The following is a 24,370-nucleotide window of genomic DNA, read 5'->3' as shown; positions in this document are numbered from 1 at the left end:
ATAATTCAAACAATACTGTAGGACCATTAACAAAATGCCACAAGTGAACAACTAGAAAAGGTTGGACTTCGAACAAAAAAAACATGATCCACAAGGCCACAATTTGATATTATGGATTATAGAGGGATTAAAGCCATGTGAGCACAGATATGGGCAAAAAAGGGCTTAACAAAGCCTCATATGCTGGCACTTCACACCAGAGCATTCGGCCTTTGACCAGCGCATGAGGGCAAACAGACGGTCCTTCAGCAGTAAAATTTCAAGGGGTTATAGATCTGCATGGTCTGTGCGTAACTGTGAGGTCGATTTTGCAAAATCTAAAGGGATTATCATGGTTCTAAACTGGCAGTGGAGTCCACAATTTTCCAGAAAATGCTGACTGCAAGAGTTCTTTCATGTCTTTGATGGTGTGGATGACCCTCCTACAATGGCAAACATGTATTAGGTAATGAGGTTTAGGGCTTTGTTTGATGGTGGCTGCAGCACTTAGGGTTTAGGATCATGCTCCGATACAATGCTAAAAGTGGTGTAAATTGGAAGACATGATCACAGCAAAAGGCCTCCCCCTCTATTTATATTTATAATATAGCCCCAACTACATCATAATGACCATAATACCCCCACAAACTCTTAGATAACATAGTTAATAACACTAAATAACCAATAACATGGTTCTCTTTTTCCAAGTATGTCTTCCTTCATCTATTGAAACCTTCAGCCCCTAGTTTTATTCCCCTTTGTATTGTGTTATTGGAAGCCCAAGGTTCCTTTTAAGATGAGAGCTTTCATCAGAACTTTGACTCTTAACAGGATTAATAAGAATGGCTTGTTACAAGTACGTAGACCCTATAGATTTTTGGAAGATGTGCCAAGATTAAAAAGAGACTAATTTGTGCGAATTCTTTCTACATTTCCATGTGGAAACCCAGCTATGGAATGCTCTCTCTCTCATTTTGATCAAGTGTGGGTGGTCCCTCAAGATGTGGATGATTTCTTATGGGCGTGAATTTGGGGTTTTAAGAAGCCCCTATCATCTCCGTACAAGAAATGGCTTGGAGGCAGAAGTCTAGGGCTCTTAGGTTGAAGAAGGGGGATAAAAATACTAGTTTCTTCCATCATATAGCTAATACACACTGTAGATTTAATATGACAACAAGAGTAGAAGTAAAGGGAGAGATGGCGGGTGAGGTGGAAGTCAACAATCACATTTGCAACTTTTTCAAAGCCTTGTACACCTACCAGAGTCATGGAGACCAATAGTTGATGGTATTATGTTTAGAAACCCGAGCCTCACCACAACCCGGTGGCTTGGGAGGCCTTTTGAGGAAGATGAAATTTTTTGAGCTCTTGAGAGTTGAGATGGAGATAAAGTGCTTGATCTAGATGTCTTTAATATGGCTTTCTTCCGAAGGAGCTAGGATCTTCTCAAGCACGACATCATTGGGGTTTTCAAAGACTTTTATAGAACCAGAAATTGCGTCAAATACCAACTCAATCTTTACCTCCTTGATTCCTACGAAATCGAGAGCTTGCAACATCAAATATTTTTGCCCCATCAGCTTGGTTGGCAGCTTATACCAAATCCTATCCAAAGTCCTGGCAACTAGGCTCAATATGCAATCTAAAAAGTTGTTGGAAAGCACTAGCATGCCTTGCAAGTAGGCAAATCATGGATGCTGCTCTGAAAGCCAATGAAGTTGTTCATACTTACATGACAGGCAAGAAAAGAGGAGTGGTGTGCAAACTAGATGTAGAGAAGGCTTTTGACCATGTTAACTGGAGTTTTTTGCTGTACATTCTTAGAAGAATGGGCTTTGGGGTGCGACAACATCTCGGAGAAGGGTCCAGAATGACAAAGGAATAATAATAAAGGTTCAATGGAGTCGCCACTAACCTATTATTTTTGTAGGTACGGTTAGTTCACCTAATTACACTCGTTGATTGGTCTCTAAACTAATCCTAAAACCAAGAAACTAGTAATCTCGGTCTGCTTTTACCAGAGCTGGGATCAGGAATACAATTATACAAGAGGAAGGTATTAGCACCCCCTACACACCCATTCTACGAATGGTATCTAATTAATTATGAATTATCCCTAACAAAATCGAATGGTTCTTAATTAACTCCAAATAAACAAATAAATATTTAAATTTAAATGTAAAAATAAGACGCGATTTAGGAATGTCTAATAAGACCACCAAAGGAGGGGATCTTATTAAACAAACGTCACTCAGAACTAATATAGGTGAGGTCTGAAACACTCATTACCCTTTGTTTAATCATTAAGACGCACACACACCAAATAAAATATATATAGATATTTCATACATGAAATGATAAAATATTCATCAAACTCAAGCACAAAGTCTTTAAAACATTCCCAATTTTTTCCAAAATTTGTCAAAAAAAAATTTTGAATTTTTTAGCAATTTCCTGCAATTTTTTGGGAGTTTTTAAAGAATTTTTATTTCATTTTATTTATTTTTGGTATTTTATTTTTCTATTTTTTTGTTATTTGAGTCAAAAATAAATCAAGTAATTTTTATTTCTTTTATTTTTATAATTTTTTGTGATTTTTATTTTTTTTACTATTTTCTTCCAATTTTCAAAATTAAAAATGAATAAAAAATTAATTTTTAAATCTGAAAATAAAAGCAGGCGGTTTGAGACAGGTTGAGCTGGGTCAAACCAGGTTGACCCAGTTCAAGAGTGAATCTGCCACGTGTCAGCCAACAGTGACGACACGTAGAGCAAGAGATTTTATTTTTTTAATATTTTTTATTTATATATATATTTTAATTTATTATAGTTGAGATGATGTTAGCATGATGTCACCCACCACATCTTCCCAAAAGGCACAGTCCCAGCTGCGCCATGTGTCCCCGTCCATACAATGACACGTGTCCCACTATATATATATTTGAAAATTCAATATATATTTTTTTATTTTTCTTTTCTTTCCTTCTAATTCTCTCTAATCTCTCTCTCAGTCATCTCTCCTCTCTCTATTTTCTCTCCCCTCTTGCAACTCTCTCTCTCTTTTCAATCTCACTCCTCTCCCTCTTCTCTTTCCCTATGCAATTCGCTCTCTCATCTCTTTGATCTCACCCTTCCCTCTCTCTCTCTTCCCCGATCTCCCTTTGATCTCTTTCTTTTTCTGTTCTCCCGCTCTCTTTCTGTCTTGTTTTCTCTCACTTCTCTCTATTCAAAGGGAGAGAAGTGATAGAGAAAACAAAACAAAGAGAAGAGAAAATAATTGGAATAAAATTATTTGAAATGTCCTTAGAACATTCTTATGTTACCAAATCGTTGCGTGAATGATACATCTAACACGAGCAAACATTATAGCGTTTGATGACACCTCTACATATTTCTAAATTTGGTATGAAAAAATCAAACATATTTCCATGTCAAATTCATTAAGAAAAAGAGATTATTTTGTTTCACCTAATTACCTTTAATTGAACAAGAGATTTCTTTTCATTGCTAAGTTGATAAGAGGTCAATTAGAAGCTCATATTTTTGTTCTTAAATAATGTAAATTGCACAAAATGCACGACACATGCACTTCCCCTCATTGCCTATATAGCAATTAAATAAACGTTAAGATTCAGAGAGAATTCTAATGTTGTGTTTGAGAGAATGGATTTTGAGATTTAGGTTTGGATTTGTGTAAATTTAGACAAAATATAATATAAAATAATATTATAATATGTTATATTTTGTCCAAATCCAATTCCAAAACCTCTCCAAAATATAGATAATTATATTTATAACTCAATTCATAGATTCAAAGCTATATTTAATGTTCAAAACTTAATGCTTAATTTATTAAACATCCTCATTAAATTCATCATGTTCAAATCACAGCTAAAGGCATCAATTAAGAGTAAACTTTAACAAGAATTGAAGTTTTTTTTTCTTTCCTCTTTTGCGTAAATATTAAATTGTATGACATGTTTAACTGTATATCCACAATTATAAAACATCTAAAATTTATGTAATAACAATTATCTATGATCAAATCATTAAAACATGAGTAGACATAAAATATAACATCTAATATATACACATTGCAGTAATAAAAAGTTCAATAAAAGTTTAAATTTTACTTAAAATTATTTTATATAAATTTGAAATCATTCCCATATTTTGCATACACTTATGATTTCTTTTTTAAATGAAAAGGTCTAGTCATAAATTAATTTATCATCACTTGAATATTTAGTCAATCAATCTCTTGCCACAAGTGCCCAATTGAAAATAAGTTTAATCTTAATTGCCATGAACCAAATCCAAGACATCCATACTGATAGTTTGTTTGAGTTAAACAGATTTATGATAATTTTCTCGTGATAAATAAAATTTTTCAAAATCTTGATAATGACTATTCCTAATATAGATTGCTCACTTAACCATGTCCCAACTTGCAGTGTAACCTATTCTCAACTAACAAATTAACCTTCCAATTTGTACAAGGAAATCTACATTTTTTTCACATCCTTGCTATGCAAAAGAGGGGTTTTGTGAAAGGTTGATTCAGCTGATCTACAAACTCCATCCACTTCAACTGCCTTCAATCCTTTGGTTGTCCCCACAGCACAATATTATACCCAATAGCTGGACCAATTGCTCCACACACACAGCATACCATTCAAAATACACAAAACTAAATATTATTCTTATATCTTTTGGAAAAAAAAAATTATTAATTAATATGCTAAACTTTCATTTAGTACATTAAGGAATTGGACCATAAATACCTTCCAAGGCAGAGAGTGTCCCAAGAAAAGCAATCCCCATAATTATGCACTGACAAAAATGCAACAAATGAGTGTTATTTATCTCTGCAAGGTTGCCTTGTAACTCAGGCAAATGCAAATCCTTCTTAAACTGTTTGCAAAAAAGGTTTAATATTTTAAAGATTTGTTTAGTAAATAATAAAGTACAATGACATTAATCTTAATGACTATACATATTCGTCATACAATTTTTCATTATATCTCACTCGCAGTTCAATTCATTTCAGTGTACCAAACATTAGGTTAAAATTTTACCTAAATAATGTAAAAAGGAAAAGAAAAAAGCAATTAGTTGCAATTTCCAAGGGTCCAATTGGAGGGCAAGGACTAAAGATGCCCACGAATGTTCCAACTTAAATGGAAGATGATTGATCCTACTGCTTTGGCTTCTCAAATCTTTAACTCCTCATCGTTGCCAGTGAAACTAAGTACCAATTAGATGTATCCTTGATTCTAAATTTCAATTGATACCTATAAAAGAAGATGCATTGGTCAATAGCAAGTAAATTTTTTCATCTAATATGTTTCTATGATTGTGATATGCGTCAATTTGAATAGGTGAGAGAAGGTGGGTGTTTGCCAAGTTGTAGCTTATGTGAATGAGCTAAAGAGTCCAGCTTAACTTGTATCTTTTTACATGTGTTGCCTCTTAATGTTTGAACACATGCTCTTGCCTTTAAATATGGATAGCAATTTAAATTAAAAACTCTAAAGCTACTTTTAGAAGAAAAAAAAATTAAAAGTATTTTGTAAGATTATTTTTGTTTTTTTTGTTTTATTTCTTATGAACATGTTATTGGAAGATAATTTAGAAGTAAGAAATTGGTTTCAGTTGCTTTTTATATTCTGTTAATAACTTTTATTGAAAAAGTTCTGTAGTGACATATTAGTACTTGGACTATATAGGTAAAAAAAACTATGGTTTAGAGTGGATTTGATGTAAGTTTGCATTACTTTAAAGAATCCAACCTGTAATACAGTTTCATGTGATTGGTAGGTTACAAATCTTACTTCTCACTAACATGTTATTGGAAGATAATTTAAAAGTAAGAAATTGATTTTAGTTGCTTTTCATGTAGTAGTGATAACTCTTTTATATAAAAAGTTTTGTAGTAACTTATTAGTACTTGGGCTATACAAGTAAAAGAATTATGGTTTGGAGTGGATCTAATGTAAATTTGCATTAATTTAATGAAATTAACCTTTAATGTAGTTTCATGTGATTGGTAGGTTACAAATCTTACCTAAAGGAAACATTTTTTTAAAGAATTGTTTTAACATTTGAACATTTCAAATGAAAAATAAACATTTAATAATTGTTACAAAAAAAGAAAGAAGAAACAAGGAACAATAAACAAAAAAAATAGGACAAACTTTTCACTAAAGCTTATTTTTTTAAGTAGTTTCAAATAAAGGCCAATTTCTTCATATATGAGGTGTTCCCAAGACTATATGATCTATTCAATTCAAATGAAAACAAATGCTTGTATTTAGATGAATCTCAATTTTGCAAAAATTATTGCAGGGCATGAAAATTGAGATGTGTGACGTAGAGCTTTGGTTTAAAAATACTGGGAGTCAAATCATTCTCTTTTATTTTTAAACAAAATGGATGGAGTTGCAAATAAGATAAAAAAATGTATCAAGATTTTAATTGCATGTAAGGAAGATAATTTTAGTGTTAAAGATTTATTAGCATCAACTCACATGTTTATCATATTTTGAAAACAGTCACCCTATGTTTTAGAGGGACCTTAGATTTGGATTTGTGTAAATTTGTATAAGATGTAATACAAAATTGTATTGAATTTTATTCAAATCCACCCAAATCCAAATCAATATACAAGGCTTGAATTTTTTTTTTTTCCAAACACTGTTAGTATTTAAATAAATAATGTACTTGAAAAATAAACAATTTAAAAAATATTTTAGGATAAGAGTTAAGTTCAAAGAATGAAGATGTCCTATGTTAGTACTTCTAGTGTATTCACCTAAAACAATTTATACTACAATATTAAAAGAAGTGGGTGTGCCTTCATAGGCCTCCAAACCCCAAACCCAATTTTTTTATAATTTTGAATTTTTAAAATATTTTACTACTTTTTGATTGGTTGCTACTTAAGATCCTAAATTATGCTTAGTTTAATTATTTTTTCAGAATTTTTATTTCAATAAATTTAAGGAAAAATTTAATTGGTTGAAACTTTTTGTTTTTAAATGCAATTGATTTATGAGGCATAAATCACTTTCTCAATTGCATCTTTCTCTCTCTTTGATCAAAGGGAGAGAAGTGAGAGAGAAAACGAGACAAAGAGAGAGTGGGAGAACAGAGCAAGAAAGGGATCAAATGGAGACCGTGGAAGAGAGAAGAGCAAGGGAAGAGTTAGATCAAAGAGAAGAGAGAGAAAACTGCGTTAGGAAAGAGAAGAGGGAGAGGAGTGAGATCGAAGAGAAGAAAGAGAGAGGAGGGAGATCGAAGAGAGAGAGAGCTATGAGAGGTGAGAGAGAATAGAGAGAGGACGGAGAGAGATGCACAAAGAGAGGAGCAATGAGTGAGAGAGTAACAAAGGAGAGAGAGAGAGAGAGAGAGAGATTCGAGGGAATTTGGACAAAAGAAAAGAAAAGAAAAATAATATATATATATATATATTGAATTTTCAAATATATATATATATAGTGGGACGGTGACACGTGGCGCAACCAAGACTACACCCTTTGGAGTGACGTGGTACAATCCTGGCCGTCTAATGTGTTCTCTCCGAACAGCCGAATCACTGCCACGTCAGCGATCCATGTCACAGACCCAACGCCTATTGCATCTTGCCACATGGCGAGTAACGTCAGAAATAAATTTAAAATATATAAATAAATAAATAATAAACAAATCTCTTGCGCCACATGTCACCACTATTGGCTGACACGTGGCAAATTCATTCCTAAACCAGATCATCTCAATTTGACTAATTTAAACTGGTGTGACCTGTCCTAAACCGCCTGCTTTTATTTTCGGATTAAAAAATTATTTTTTATTCATTTTTAAAATAAAAATTTGGAAAAAAATAGTAAAAAATCAAGAAAATTTATTTTAAAAATAGAAAAAATAAATAAAAATTATTTGAGTTATTTTTTACTCAAATAACAAAAAAATAGAACATAAAATACCAAAAATAAATAAAATAGAGGAAAAATTCTTTAAAAATCTCAGATAATTGCTAGAAAACGCGAAAAAAATTCAAAAAAATTTGAGAATGTTTTAAAGACTTTGCGCTTGAATTTGATAGTTTTTTTATCATTTCACGAATTAAATATCTATATATAATTTATTTGTCGCGCGTGTGCATCCCAACAATTAAACAAAAGATAAAACAATGTTTTAGACCTCATCTATATTAGTTCTAAGGGGAGTTTATCTAATAAGATCCCCTCCTTTGGAAGTCTTATTAGACATTCTTGAATCACATCTTAGTTTTACATTTTCTTCTTAAAATTTCAATATTTATTTGTCTATTTGGAGTAATTAAGAACCATTCAACTCAATTAAGGATAATTCATAATTAATTAGGTACCGTTCGTAGAATAGGTGTGTAGGGGGTGCAAATACCTTCCCCTCGCATAACTGTACTTCTGATTCCAACTCAGTTAAAAGCAAATTGAGACTACTGGTTCGTTGACTTTAAGATTAGTTTAGTATCAACAAGTAGTAATTAGGTGAACTAACCGCACCTAAGAAAATAACAAGTTAGTAACAACTCCATCGAACCTTTATTATTATTATTTCTCGCCATTTCGGACCCCTCTCCGAGACGTTGTGACAGCTTGACAACTCCACTAAGGACCCTAGAGAGTCGAGCCATTAATTAGTTGTGAATTATCCCGAATATGAATTTAATGGTTTTTTATTATTATTCCATGATATGTTACCTGTAAATATGATAGTTATTGTGTATATGTGAATATCAGTTTGTATAAATGTTGTGAATGAATGGATGAGTATATACAAGGTGTGATGACATGATGAATGCGGGTTTGGGCTTTCAACCTTATATAAGCACACACACTTTCCCAAGTCTTATACGCAAGCTTTAACCTTTTAAGAATAAATAAGGGTGTATTAGCGTTAGCTTCTGTGAGGCATAAGTCTTCAAGAGCGCGTGAATCACTCCGCTAAGTTTGTACTTTGTCCAAACCCGTTGGGTAAGGATAAGGAACATTCTGGGGACCTATTATTGATAGGAATAGAGCTTGAACCACACATACTTAACTCTAGTTTCTTCTTCTAGGATAGATTCCATCAAGGTTGGGACAAGAGCTCCTAGTCCATTCTTTTGTTGTATATTATTTCGAGTACCCTTTTGTTGTACATATTGTTTACCGTATTTTGTTGCATTCATTTTAGGCATATGCACTACTTTGCCAAAATTCTGGATTAGCCTTAAACTACCCCATGGACGGCTCAGTAGTGGCATACAAAGAAGAAGAAACAAAAGTACAATAGTATTCAAAAGTCTAGCAAAGTCACAGGGAGATAGCTTGATTGAAGGAATTGATGTGATGTCACCAACTCAGATTTAAGTTGGCACTCAATCAAATTTTCTGAAGGAGGGGAAATCTAGTCAGGTTAGTGCGCTCATCAAGTTAATCCTCAAGTCACTGATTTCCAACCATTGTGTCTTAAGGTAGCTCCCACTCTTTAGACAGAGCCTTTGGTTGCCAAGATCTCGCCTCAGTTTCAGATAGGGATGGAAATTCAAAAAAAACAGTATGACTACGAGAAAAGGTAGGGCTGCAAGAAAAACTTCGCTTAGCTGAGGAAAGATTCGTCAGAAGCTTAATTGAATACTCAACAAGTGAAGTGTATGGTTCAGGTGCCAGCAGAGGAAATGATAACCTTGAGAAAGAAGAGAAATGAACACCAAGTAGAAGTTGAGCTCAGGGAGCCGTTAACAACGCAATAGCCATGGTTGAGGAAATGAAACAAGTCAAGCACAGAATGTATCCCAAAAAGTTCAATCTTGAAGCTACAAAAATTATACATGATGTACAACAAGAACTAGAGTCATTTTTGTTAACCGCTGTAATGAAATTAGTTCCAAAAGGAAAAAAAAATAAAAATAAAAATAAAAAATAAAAACAATAAAAATAAAAGTAAAAAAACAAAAAAAATGATATTTCTTTTGTATTCATCTTTGTATTTTACTTGATGTAATGAAATATGTTGGGAGTTTCTCTAAGAATTTTAACAAAGTGGTTGTTTTATGTTGCATTACATTCATGAACATTCATGCATAGTCATACATACATCTCCATCATAAGTATTGTCAGTATGACCATGTTCACATTCCAGTTGCCTATAGAATCAGTGCACTAGAGTTGCAGAGCCAGAAATATAACTGAATTTGATCGGAATTCTGCAGTTTCAACATTGAGTATGACAAAGTAGTCTCCTTACATCCTTATAATACTCGATGAAGAGTCAGAATCATGGGAGAACACTTGGAAAAACCGAATGTTGGTTCTAAAACAAAGCCATGAAGAAGTGCTCACTACTATAAATAAAGGGAAGACAGTTCAACCACCAAAACCAGCAACTGAGGATGATCCTTCATTTCCTCCAGGATTCACACCAGTTAATGGACACCCCACCTTCGCAGCCAATGAATGTGGCGGCAAGGTCAGGACCAAACTCACCCATTTGATCCAGTGGCATCAGCCCCAGGGTTTAGACCAATTGGGAATGAAAATACGCAAGCACCGCCGATCATAATTCTTGACAATAAAGAAAATGCTTTAGTCAGAGAGACAACTAAAGAACAAGCACCTAGCTTTGAAGTGAATTGTAAGTATGAAGTATTAAAGGAGCACTTGCGAGTTGTGGAAGGTACAAATGTGTTTGGATAAGTGGATGCATTTGATTTGTGCTTAGTCGCCAATGTTGTTTTACCCTTGAAGTTCAAAGTTTTGGATTTTGAAAGTTTAGTGGGTCTCGATGCCCAATTACACATTTGAAAATGTATTGTCATAAGATGGAAGCTTACTCCAATGATGACAAGATGCTTATCCAGTGCTTCCAAGATAGTTTGATTGAGGCAACCATGAGATAGTATATCCAGTTGGACCATATAGGATTCAAACTTGGAAGGATTTAACTCATGCTTTCATAGTACAGTACAAGCATGTAATTGAAATAGATCTAAACAGGCTAACTTTACAAAATATGGAGACGAAGTCAAGCGAGACATTCAAAGAATATGCCTATCGATGTAGGAAAGTTGTAGCACAAGTACATCCTCCAGTTGAGGATAAAGAGGTAATCTCCTTATTTGTCAACACTTTTAAGGATCCATATTTCAGTCATCTCATTGGAAGCACTCCCGTTTGTGGACTTGGTAACCATTGGAGAAAGAATTGAAGGAGCGTTTAAGAGGGAAAGGATGAACAAAAGAATAGACAAAAAGGAGGGTGAAGTTCAAGGTCATCCTCATAGTGAAGGTAGTGCCAGATGGACAAATAATAGTACAGTATTTGATCCCGCAGTAAATAATGTGGTTCAAAATGCCCGACCACAAATGATTTCTTTGGGTTCATCGTCGGCTCATAGGCAACAAAATTTTGATACTCCAGAAATAAGACTTCCAAGGGAGACAAGAAGAGTGAAAATTCAACCCATCCCAATGACTTATGTGGAATTGTTCCCGCAGCTAATAAAAAGTCAGTTGGTTGCCCAATACCAAGACCCTTACCCAAAATGGTATGACCTTAATGCCCGATGTGAATTCCATGCTAAGGTGCCAGGCCATACGATTGAATGGTGTTGGCCTAGATATAAAGTACAAGCCTTAAGGGATACGGATGATTGACTTTTGATAATGAAGAGGGCCCCAATGTACATGGTAATCCACTGCCCAATCATGGAGGGGCTCTAGTAAATGTCATAGGAAAGGAAAACAATAAAGATAGGACAAGTCTAAACCCCGCTAGAAGTGGTTGTAAAAGAATTACATCAAGTAGGAATATTGAAAGTAGGGGCACAGAATCACACCGTTGTTGTCAGTAAGAATTAGATCTTTCAATACAAGATTGTGGTATGTTCTGTGAATTCTTACAGAGCTTAATGGATGCTCATTTGGTAGAATTTAAAGTTAAGTCAGAGGATTGGTTGGTTGTCAATTTTGGTGATGGATCAATCTGGCACAGAAGAGACAGTGAAAAGTTGGGTTTATCCTGCCTTGGTAGATATTGAGCTAAATAATTGGCATGTGTTCAAGTACCCAATGGTGGATGAATCAATGTAATCTAAGGAATGATTATAATTTTCTTCATTTTTCAATAAGATAGTAATGCCCCATTAACCCTTTTTGTTTAAGTCATCTTGAATTTAAATGAAATAAAGTGCATTTCAGTCTCATCTCATTACATTATTTTTTGCCTGTTACTTTTGTCAAAGCTTGTCTGATTTTGCTTGCGTTTCATACAGAGGTACAAAAAACGGTTTTATCAGTATAAGAAACTCGGAATCAATAATTGACTTTGATAATCTAGTCAATGAGGCAGAAGTATCAAAAAGAAGAGGTGGACCTATCTTTTGAAATATTAAGAATGTTGGAATCAAAAAAAAAAAGTGAAAAAAAAAAAAAAATGGTCCCTAGTGAAGATCCCACGTCAACAATCAAATTGGGTACAATGCGTCCTCGATAATTTTAGGAAGGAGAACTAGTGCAAAAGAAGATTTTGAAAATCCATAAAGATCCTCGTGAGAAATGGACTCCAAATTATGAGGGGTCCTATGTTGTAAAGAAAGTATTTTGAGATGAGACGTTGTTAGCTGATATGGATGGAGATGACCCACCAAACCCTATCAATTCAGATGTTGTAAAAAATATTTTTCCTTTTGATGAAATCAATGAGTGAGTTTCTTACCTTTTTAATCTTAATTATGGTTAGTGTCCCAGGGTGTAATGACAATATTCTAATCAAATGATGGATGGTCATCTTTGGATGGCCAGTATACCCAAAAGAACCAAACAACGCATTGATTTACCACTTGGTAACCTACTTTAGCCTTATTTTTAAACCAATTTTTCTTAAAGTCAATTTACCAAAAGTTCACTTTGGGTTTGGGGTCCCAAGTGTGGCTCACCACCAAAAAGATAGCAGGCCATCTTTTTGCTACCCAAAAGGAAAAATGAGAAATCCCTTGCTAACCGTATTGAGCTTGAAAAAATTATTTCTTAAACACACCATCAAAGGATTCACCCCCCACACTGGGGCAATTTCAAGAAGTTTAACATTAAGCCACCTCAAGATTCCAAGGAAAAGGGGAGAGCTTAAATGGAAAGAGGAATTGAGATCCCTTTAAAAGGAAAATGAAAAAAAAAAAAAACAAATGATATAATAAAATAACCAAAAAAAAAGGAAAAGAAAAAAAGAGAAAATAGGATGGAAATGATCAGGGGCATACTTCATTGGTGATCCTTGACAAATGCTACCTAAACAAAATTCATGACTTTGAGTCTTATTATATCCTTTTATTCTTTAGCCTATACCCCTAGCCTACATTACGGTTTAAAAAGAAAGTAATAACTTAATTGGTATGCGTTAGTACCTCAAACGAATTGCCAAGCTCAATAGAGCTTGAACTACTTTATGACCTAATTCTAATAAGGCAGCTTGTTTAAAGGAACAAGTTCGGTCAACTCTTTGCACTACTAGGGACAAAAATGTCATTTTGGGGAGGGATCTTTTAGCATTAGTTTCCCTATTTTTTCTGGAAACCTATATCCTTAACCTACATTTCGTCCCGTGTCTTAAAGTCCACCTTGAGATTGGAATACTAATTAAAACACCTCATAAGATAATGATCACAATTTAGGATAGAAAGGATGAAATGAACTCTAGGACACAGATCAAGAAGGTACTATTGGAATTAGGCCTCAAATTTGCAATGGAATAGTAAAGAAGTGAGTGCAGCAGATGAGCAATGCTGGTTATACCTTTTCCTATGAGAAGAAAAAAGAGATTAAGTTTGGAGCAAGACGAGTGTGTCCATTTATTTGATTCTCTAAGTTGACATCAAGGTTACATGTTGTCAAAGTACTGGTAAAGTCATTTCCAGTTAAGAAAAAGCGAAAACCATGCAAATAGACAGGTTTGAACAATTTATTCATATCCCTAATGAGATTATGTTATCTAATGGCATGCTTATTCAGTTAGCTTCAAAATGATTTAAACATTAAGAGTACAGTCCCTAAAGGGCTGCCGCAGGTCAAACTGTAAACTTGAGTAACTTGGTTCCAAATGGCCTAGGATGGATGACACGCCAAGTTTCCAAAGGTAATCAAAGTAGACAACACTGCTGATTTCTTTTGCTCAAGAGTATAGTTCTCCTAAAAGTTGTTATTTGTTAATAAAAGCATTATTGGCAAAGCTTAAACCCTCCTCTCCACAAATTGGAATTTGAAAACTGTTGAACTAAAATTGAGATATCACAAAGATTGGTTTCAGAATCTCATCTGTTGATTGATCCACAAGCATACTTGAAGAAGATATTTGTGCATCTTCATGCATTGCATGCATAGCATTAATAGTGGTAGGAAGGATTCCATATCCATTATATAGAGTGTTATCATTACATGAGCAGAGTTAGGATGTGTCCTCATGTGATGCATCATAATGTTTATATCATACAAATTTCTTTCATAGATTTTGAAAATAGTGTTCATTTTACTTCTCACACCTTCAATTAATTGCCTTCCGTAGATCAAAATGGTTTGTTCTACATAGTATATAAGGATCGATTCTCCCCAATCCAAGTAGTCATTTTCTCAAATCTTATTTGCCTACCTCAGAGGCATGTGGCATTGGTTTCCAAATCCGGGTAGTCTCTTTCATGTTGTCATGTCTACTTCAGAGGTATTTGACATAGTTCCCAAATACAAGTAGTAGCTTTCAAGTTGTGATATTTTGTATACCTTGAAGGCATATGGCATTAGATCCAAATCCAGATAGTCTTTTTCAAGTTGTGATTTCTACTTTGGAGGCACGTGGCATAGATCCCAAATCCAAGTAGTTGCTTTCAAGTTGTGATATTTTGTCTACCTCAGAGGCGTGGAAACAGCCTCTTGCAAAAATGTAAGATAAGGTTGTGTACTATAGACCCATTGTGGTCCACTCCTTTCCCAGACCCTGCATACGCGAGAGCTTTATGCACCGAGCTGCCTTTTTTTTTGTTTTCAAGTTGTGATGCCTACTTCAAAAGCACGTGGCATAGTTCCCAAATCTAAGTAGTCACTTTCAAGTTGTGATATTTTGTCTGGCTCAGAGGCATGTGGTATTAGTTCCCAAATCCGGGTAGTGGTTTTCAAGTTGTGATGTTTATTTCGGAGACATGTGGCATTAGTTCCCAAATCCAAATAGTCACTTTCAAGTTGTGATGTTTTGGAGGTACAAGGCATTAGTTCTCAAGTCCAAGTAGTCATTTTCAAGTTGTGATGACTTATCTACCTTGGAGGCACGTGGCATGGTTCTCAAATCCATGGTAGTGACCTCTTCATAAACTAGGACAATTTACACCTTACTCTGTGAGCTTATTGAATTTGACCTAGATTCCATGCACCATTGCAAATCCACACATTCTCTTTTGCCAAGGTTTTGCTATATAACGTCCAGTCCAAAATTAGTCTCCTGTCTTTATAGATTTATTACCGTAAGATGCCAAGAGACAAGTCTTCCTATCATCCTAAGTAACAAACCAATTAAGAAGGGCAGCTGTAGACACCCCATTTTGTCTAGGGCTTTATATAGTAAAATTTGGATTTTTTTAAATTTAATTTTAAAGTCCTCTTGGGTCTTTTCCTAGGTATAATTTTTCATTCAAGTCTCAAATTTGTATATGGTTTTGTAAATATTCATTAATGAAATGAAAATGGGAAAAATATAAGAATACATTAAAAAAAAAAAAAAAATTGAATACATGGAAATGAAAAAAATTGAATACATGTAAAATGGGAAAAAAAAAAACAAAACAGAAAATAAAAACAAGTCCAGTGGGCCAACTTCTCCATGCTTGCACCTGCACACACACACACACAAGAGAGTTTTAGTTATTAAATCAGAATAAAATCAACCAATTAGCTTTGAATTTGATGGACCAATTTAAATTAATTGATCAATTAGACTTGATATTTGATTGATCCATTAAGTTTGATTGTTCAATCAAATTTAATTAGAAGTTCTTCTCTTGGCCTATAAATAGAGACATTTAGAGAGTTGTTGGGAAAAGAAAAAGGTTTGGAAAAGAACTAATTATCTAAAAAAGAGTAAGAGAAAACTGGTGAGGAATTGGCTATTGGAAATGAGTGAAGGCAAAAGGAGGCTGAGTGATTGAGATTAGAGAAATTGAGGAAGGTTAAAGATTGAAAGGCTCAAAGGGCAGAAGCAGCAGAAGCTTGGCAGCAGAGAATTAAAGAGGCTCGGGCAAAAAGAAAGAAAGTTTGCAAATTGAAAAATCCAAAAACAGGTTAGTACCCATTTCTTTTGTTTCTATTGTTCTTGGTTGGTAATTAAATTTTTCACAAATAAATTGAGAATGGGTTCAAATTGAATTCAAAGGGATCAGTAATTCAAAAGATTAGAAATTTAAAATTGAATTCTAGAAATTTTAATTAAAATTCCTGCATACCAGACCTAGGCATTTGACCCGGATCCGAAAGCCTTGACCCAAAATTTGAATCCAAAAAGCCTGCCAGATCCGACCAAGGGACCCAGGTCAACTTGACCCGGGTCCAAAATCGTTGACCCGAAGACCCAAGTTAACTTTGACATGGGTATATTGACCCTTTAACCTCCAGAACCATTATATCCTGGACCCTGGCCTAAACTCATTTAGACCTAAAGCCCAAATGGGCTCAAACCAGTTTAAGGCCCAAATCCCAGATGACCCTGCTAAACTAGGCCAAATCAGATCAGGCCTACTTGGGCTTGAGTTAATTTAGCCCAAAAACAAGCTATTAAGGCCTCTGGGTCGGATCTGGCAGGCTTTTTGGATCCAGATTTTGGGTCAAGGCTTTCAGATCCAAGGCAAGTACCCAAGTCTGGTATGCAGGATTTTTAATTAAAATTTCAGGAATTCAGTTTTAAATTTCTGATCTTGTAATAATTGATCCATTTGAATTCAATTTGAACCCTTTCTCAATTTATTTGTGAAAAATTTAATTACCAACCAAGAACAATAGAAACAAAAGAAATGGGTACTAACCTGTTTCTGGATCTTTCAATCTGCAAACTTGCTTTCTTTTTGCCCAAGACTCTTTAATTCTCTACTGCCAAGCTTCTGCTGCTTCTGCCCTTTGAGCCTTTCAATCTTCAACCTTCCTCAATTTCTCTAATCTCAATCACAGCCTCCTTTTGCCTTCACTCCTTTCTATTAGCCAATTCCTCACCAGTTTTCTCTAACTCTTTTTTAGATGATCAGTTTTTTTTTCCAAACTTTTTCCTCTTCCCAACAACTCTCTGAATATCTCTATTTATAGGCCAAGAGAAAAACTTCCAATTAAATTTGATTGAATAATCAAACTTAATGGATCAATCAAATATCAAGTCTAATTGATCAATTAATTTAAATTGGTCCACTAAATTCAAAGCTAATTGGTTGATTTTATTCTGAATTATTAACTGAAATTCTCTTGTGTGTGTGTGCAGATGCAAGCATAGAGAAGTTGGCCCATTGGACTTGTTTTTATTTTCTGTTTCATTTTTTTCTTTTTTTCTTTTTTTCCGTTTTCCATGTATTCATTTTTTTTCCATTTCCATGTAATCAGTTTTTTTTTTTTTTTTTTTTTTTTTAATGTATTCTTGTGTTTTCCCATTTTCATCATATTAATATATATTTTCAAAACCATATACAAAATTTGAGATTTGAATGAAAAATTATACCTAGAAAATGACCAAAGAGGGCACTAAAATTAAATTAAAAAAAAAAAAAAACTCAAATTCTGCTATATAAAGACTCGGAAAAAATGGGGTGTCTACATGGGGAATCATGGTGCAAATGAATCCGACAGTGTATATCAACACCATCTTTTTGGGTTCTGGTTAACAGCCGCCCAATTGATTTTTTCTGATCTTTTCAGGGCTAAGGCAAGGTGACCACCTTTCCCCTCTTCTATTTACCATGGTCATGGAAGTGCTAAGTTTTATGATAACTAGTGCAAATGAAGGCAACCTTCTAAGGTGTCTTAATATTGGAAGGAACAATGACTAAGGAAATCACCCACCTCTTTTTTGCATGACACAATCATATATTGTTAGGATGAACCAGAGCCAATTCTTAATCTTAGATGCATCCTCCTCAATTTCAAAGTGGTTTCAGAAACAAAAGTAAATCAGAACAGAAGTGAAATCATTCCAATGGGGACTTGCCATCATGGTCTTTTCCCTATCCCTAGTACAATTGCCAAGAGATTGGATGATATCCAAAGAAGATTCCTTTGGGGGAACACAAGTGTGTTTTTCAAATATCATATTGTTACAAGCGGAATGGTTAAAGAACCTTTACAAAAGGACGTCCTTGGCCTCATATCCTTTATTATCTTTGTAAGGGCCCTTCATGGGAAATGACTTTGGAGATTCATGACAGAGAAAAATCACCTCTGGATGGATGTCATTGTTGTCAAGTATGACCTCCATCATAACGGTTGGACCTTAAAAGTTTTAAAAGAATCTCATGGTAGTGGTGCAGGTGCTTGGAGATAAATCAGAAGGGAATGGGAGAATTTTCTTCCCTCTCATCTACTTTCATTTGAGAAATGGAGAAGATATGTTCTTTCGGCATGATATGTGGTGTGGTAATTCCCAGCTCAGCTCCTATTTTTTTTCTTCCATCTTCAGACTTGCAAATAACAAAGATACGCACTTGTTAGACAACACATGGCATTTTACCAATCAGGGGATTGTTTGGGATATTTCTCTAAATAGAAATGCTTTTGGTTGGAAATTTGAATTTCTTACAGATTTTTTCAGCAGTCCATATAGGTCTCATTGTCAGGCCAATTCCAATGAGCCCAAATGGGTTTTGAGCAAATATGGGAACTTCACTGTCAGCTCTTTCTACAGATACCTTAGTTCCCCGACTGAGAGCACTAACTTCCCTTGGAAGCTAATTTGGAATGCCAGCCCCTTTGAATATTGCTTTTTTCACATGGGAAGCTACTCCTAGAAAAATCCTAATTATAGACAATCTTCCAAAAAAAAAAATTCCCCCTCCTGTCAATAGATGCTTTTTCTGTCTTGAGCAGGACTAATCGGTTGATTATATCCTCATGCATTGTTCATGGACCAAAAAATTGTGGAACTTAGCCATGTCCATCGTAAATCAGAAGTGGGTCACTACAGCTACCGTGGGAGGTGAAATGTGGGCTTGGAAAGGGATCAGAATAAGGAAGAAGATATTTCTCCCTCATTTCCGTTGCTATTTTTTGTGCTGTGTGGAGAGAAAGGAACAGAAGAGCCTTTGAGGGAATTATTTCTCCTATTCAGGCTGCAATGGACCATCGGATTGCTATGATCTCTAGCTGGCATTCTGGGCTGGTTGAATGGGACCCCTTTGCAATCCTTAACTTTCTTGATACTTTTTAGTAAGGGATGTTTCTCTCTCATTGTTTCCTTTGTACTTGGGTGGCATCTCCTTGTTGCCTTTTTTTATATAATTAGTCTTTGCTGATAAATAAATAAATAAATAAAGCGTAGGCTTTATGGACATGCATAGTGTATGCATTCTTTGGACTCTCTGACTCAAGCGAAATGCCAGAATTTCAAGGGCTAAACAACTTCTTTCCACATGCTGGTACAGAGTTGTCTTTCTCGCTCCTTTTTTGGGGGATTTCATTTTCCACTCTCCAAAAGGGATTGGAGTGCAGCATTATTGTACTTTCTTTTAGTTTATTCTTGGAGGATGCCTTGTCTTCCACATATTGTATTATTGTTATGTAATGTCCATTTTCTATTATCTAAAAAAAAAAGTTCCACACAAAACATAGCTGTTTCTATTTGGAAATATAATTAATTTCTTTTGTCAATTATTGACTGAAAAATAGCTGCAGTATTGAGAAAATATAGAAAAAGTTCAAGAGATAAGACACATGCAGTAAAAATTCATGAGTGAAAGATTACCTCTTGTATGTTAAGGTAATGGTTCTTTGTCCACCGGCATGATAACCAGGAACTTCTGAACATCCTGGAAAATTATGTTCAAGAATATCAATGTGATGGGGGTTAATTATATTTCTAAACAGAGCAACAAATACTTCAATGATAATTAAAATCAGCAATTAGCACTTCTTGAGAATGTTAGATTCATGTGTATAATAATGAAAATTTACCTATTCCATCATTAATACTTCACTCTCCACAGGTCGATGCATCAATACAATTTAAAGTTCCACAAGCATCCAACATATATTGAAGTATGATTCACGGTAAAAATTGTAATCATGCAGTTTTTGCTGTCCTGCTCAACTCTTCAGGGCACCAGTACTTGCCTTGATAAAGAACAAATCTGTCCCCTAATGGATTAACACTATTTTTTACTTCAATCCAGCTGCAACCTGATTCCTTCTCAACACCTATTGCCTTCATCAAGTCCCTTATTTTGGTGACCTCACACCACAACTCTTTTGATGCATATATATTTGATAAGATGGCATATGTTGAAGAATCACGAGGCTGTAATGACAAGCAATGTTGAGCAGCTCGAGAACCAACGTCAGAATTCTTATGAAATCCACAAGCTGCAAGAAGAGAAACCCAAATCTCAGGTTCTTTTGAAAATGGAGAATTGAGAAGAAAGGTTTCTGCCTCATCAAGATAACCGGCACGACCAAGGAGGTCCACCATACAAGTGCAGTGCTCTATTGAGGGTGGAATTCCATAGTCATGGACCATTGACTTGTAATAGTTTCTCCCTTCTTCAACCAAACCTGCATGGCTACAAGCAAATAGAACACCAACAAATGTTACACTTGTAGGCAAAATTCCAGAATTCTCCAATTCCTGAAATAGGAGCAATGCTTCCAAGCAGAGGCCATTGTGCGCATAACCTGTTATCAATGAATTCCAAGAGACAACATTCTTCTCCGGCATCTCAAAAAACACCTTGTATGCATCTCCCACCATCCCACATTTTGAGTACATGTCAATCAGAGAGCTTCCTACAATTACTGTGTGTTGAAGCCCAGATTTTAATACATGGGCATGCAAGTGTCTTCCCAGTTCAATGGAGGCCCAGCTTATAATTACTTTCAGAGCGCTGGAAGACGAGAATTCATCAGTAATTTCAGACAATCTGTGCATTTGGCGAAAACAGTCGAGAGCTTTCTCTCCATCACCATTTTGCACAAAACCTGAGATAATTCCGGCCCATGATATGGCATTAGGTGCATATATAGAGTCAAAAGCCTTCAATGCACAGTTGACAAAACCACACTTGAAATAGAAGTTCATTATTGAATTCCCAACAAAGACATCTGACTCTAAACCAAACATGATTGAGTGACAATGAACTTGAGCTCCTTCAGCAACAGCACCTGATACAGAGCAAGATGAGAAAAGGGCCATGAATGTAAATGAGTCAGGTTTTATGCCTACATTTTGCAACTCCATATAAGCTATTAAGGCTTTCTCATGGCCACCAGTCAGACCATAACCTGTGATGAGTGCATTATAAGTAATCAGATTCCTCTTTTTCATCTCACCAAAAGCCCACTCTGCATCTCCCATGTCAAAAAATTTTGAGTACATATCTACAAGTGCAGTCCCAATGAAAACATCCAACAAAAATCCTAACTTCAAGGTTTTGGCGTGGAAGCATCTACCTAACCCACTATCTAACATTCCAGAAGAGGCTTTTAAAACAGAAGAATAAGTCATCTCATTAGGCAGAAAGCTTTCATTTTTTAGCTGATAGAATAATTCAATAGCCTTTTCTTCACAACAATTCTGTGCATACCCAGCAATCATAGTGTTCCAAACTACAAGATCACGATTTCCCATTCGATCAAATACAAGGCGGGCAATATCTAAATTACCACATTTAGAATACATATCAATGATTGCTCCACTGACAAAAATATCCGAATCAAAACACAATTTAGTTGCATAACCATGAACAGATTTGCCAGTCCTACAACCACCCAAACCAGCACAAGCCTTGAGAATGCTAGCAAGAGTAAAATTATCCACAAACGAAAACCACTTTTCACAACCCTTTATCATATTATAAAACAAATTACAAGCTTCCACATTAAAACCATTCTGCACATAACCTGCAATCATTGAGTTCCACGATGCACCATCTCGTACTAGCATGCTGTCAAACACGCGACAAGATTCTGCTGTATAGCCGTGCTTCGAGTACATTGTGATCAATCTAGTTGCAACAAAGAGGTGCTCCATGAACCCTTTCTTGAGAATCAAACAATGCAAGCTTGTGCCAAAAGTAATGCTCATTGACCGCGTGGAGGCACCTATGGCAGTAGAGAACGTAGTCTCATTGGGCTCAACCCCGGCCCTTATCATCTGTAAGAATAAAGATAATGCTGCGTCACTGAGACCCTTACGTGCATGGATTGAGATCTTTGACGTCCACTTAACTACGCTGTTCTCTAGCATTGAAATTGAGATGCAGATAAGGACAGGGAAAGAGCAAGACAGGTTCAGTGGCCTTGCCAGAGGATCCTTTGCACCTTAGAAAAAAATGATACCATCTCAGTGCATTAATTAGGCAATTTTTCATCCCAAAAAATGTTTGCCAGTTCAGAAGTACCATCCTTGATATAAAAAATGTTTACAAGGATCAACGCAGAGCCAAATCAACCTAATATGACATCTACTTTTCATGAGACTAATCTATAGCAACATAAAAGGTTGATACTGTATTAAGGTACAAGAAAATTATCAAAAGATTCATGCATGAGAGTTAACAAAGCATTGATAAGGATTGCCTTTAGTGCGTGGATGCATGTGGATGCATATCAACACATGCATACATTGAGAACTGCCATTTTCTATGACAGAATGCATGGAGATTGACATATCCACATCATGATAACATTTATGAAACAGTAATAAAGGTTAACAAATATTACCTTACCAAGCTACAATAAAATTAGATCAAAAAAAAATTCTGAAAATAAAAGATGTATTAAAAGAGAGAATATATAAACTAGGCAAGGATACGAAATCCTCAAGAAAACGAAAACAACAAATTAAAAAAATTAAAAACCACAATTAACCAAGAAAAACCCCTCTTCAAGCACTTCCCATCATAATTCACCGAGAACTTCAAATTTCCTAATTCCCTCTAACCCTTCTTTAACTTAGATTTACCACCATCAAGCCGAACTTCATTTCCTCCACAGTTAGACAATTGTAAATTCAGTTTATCCAACAGAATCTAAGTTCGAAAATTCTTCCAAAAGTCTCTTTAACTGGTGTGGTGGTTCAACACACTAATTCCTTCACTATGATTGCCCAAAACATCCCCCCCACTTATTTTTTAGAAACACCCTTCCTAACAATTGGCTCTTCCAACATACTTAAATTTCCACCTCAATCTCTCATAAGAACCTTTTTATTTTTTTCACCAAAATAATTTTTACTCTCTTCAAAAATTTTCCCCATTTCAAAGCCCATCTGCACTTCCTTTTGACAAGCATAAACCTTCTGACCCTACAACTAACAGAATTTTGGCCCTGACCAGTATAATTTTCCTCCAAACAGACAATGTTTGAGGAACCTTCCTTTTTTTCATCTCCAGCAGACAGCCCACTGACTATCCTCTCCTGTAGTGGAGTAGACTTTCCCTCTAAGAAAAGAGAATCATGAACCAACCCAAAACTGCTGTTTTTAATCTGTTGGTCGCAATGAACCTGCTTTGAAGATGAGCACTTAATGTCTTGATTTTGCTTCAAAGCTTGATCAGTTCCATGCACGCCTTTAAGAAATAGAGGAGGATCGGGCTTCATTCACAATGGGATCCTCCTTCCACATGCTTTGCTTCTGTGCTTTAAAATTAGGATTTTCGGCCTGCCCATTAACATGGTCCAGCAAACAGCATGCTCCTTTTCATTAAATAGAGTTGGGATCAGAACAGCTCCTTGACCATTTGCACGAGGCTCTTGGGCATGTCAACATTATTCAAACATAGGGCTTGCTTAAAAGAATGGCCCATCTGAGGATGAGCAATCTGAGAAAAACTGTCTTTTATTTCCAAAGAATAGCCTGAATCATTTTTACCATGATAATGTGTTCGTTCAATTAACAGGCCCAACTCAAAAAGAAACTCCTCCTTTTTCAACTACCTTGCCCAGGTCCAAAACAAGAACCAAGCATCCCAACCCTATATTCTTTTCCTCATCTTCCCCAAGCACAACCCTAGCCACCTCTACTAGCTTCACAGATCCTTCCGGAACCCTTGGTATCTTGAATGTAGGGCCATTCATCTTCAATCAAGTAGCTGCAATTTCCGGCAACAAATCCCCAGGTTCCTTCAATTGCAACTCACCCCACATTGAAAA

The 24,370-nt window shown here is 35.3% G+C and overlaps 1 protein-coding gene across 5 annotated transcripts in view; it reads right to left on the bottom strand.

Annotated features, from left to right (window-relative positions):
* The window catches only part of LOC131168618 (pentatricopeptide repeat-containing protein At4g13650-like), a 44,668-nt gene that overhangs the window by 5,767 nt on the left and 14,531 nt on the right, over window positions 1–24,370 (bottom strand). For 3 of the 5 annotated variants that reach the window (XM_058128211.1, XM_058128203.1, XM_058128219.1), the window contains exons 2-4: window positions 20,177–22,537; window positions 19,968–20,031; window positions 4,764–4,812 (exon numbers count right to left, since the gene is read on the bottom strand). In XM_058128211.1, coding sequence (XP_057984194.1) covers window positions 20,286–22,463 — 2,178 coding nt within the window. In that variant the 5' untranslated portion in view covers window positions 22,464–22,537 and the 3' untranslated portion in view covers window positions 4,764–4,812; window positions 19,968–20,031; window positions 20,177–20,285. Of the gene's footprint in view, window positions 1–4,763; window positions 4,813–5,057; window positions 5,274–15,689; window positions 15,871–19,967; window positions 20,032–20,176; window positions 22,538–24,370 lie in introns of those variants that run through there. The other 2 variants (XM_058128233.1, XM_058128227.1) reach the window with 2 other exon arrangements.

This window comes from Malania oleifera, chromosome 1 (genome assembly GCF_029873635.1).
Source record: "Malania oleifera isolate guangnan ecotype guangnan chromosome 1, ASM2987363v1, whole genome shotgun sequence".
Taxonomy (NCBI): Eukaryota; Viridiplantae; Streptophyta; class Magnoliopsida; order Santalales; family Ximeniaceae; genus Malania; species Malania oleifera.
The sequence above is the reverse complement of the archived record's forward strand: the minus strand, read 5'-3'. Positions and strand labels throughout refer to the sequence as shown.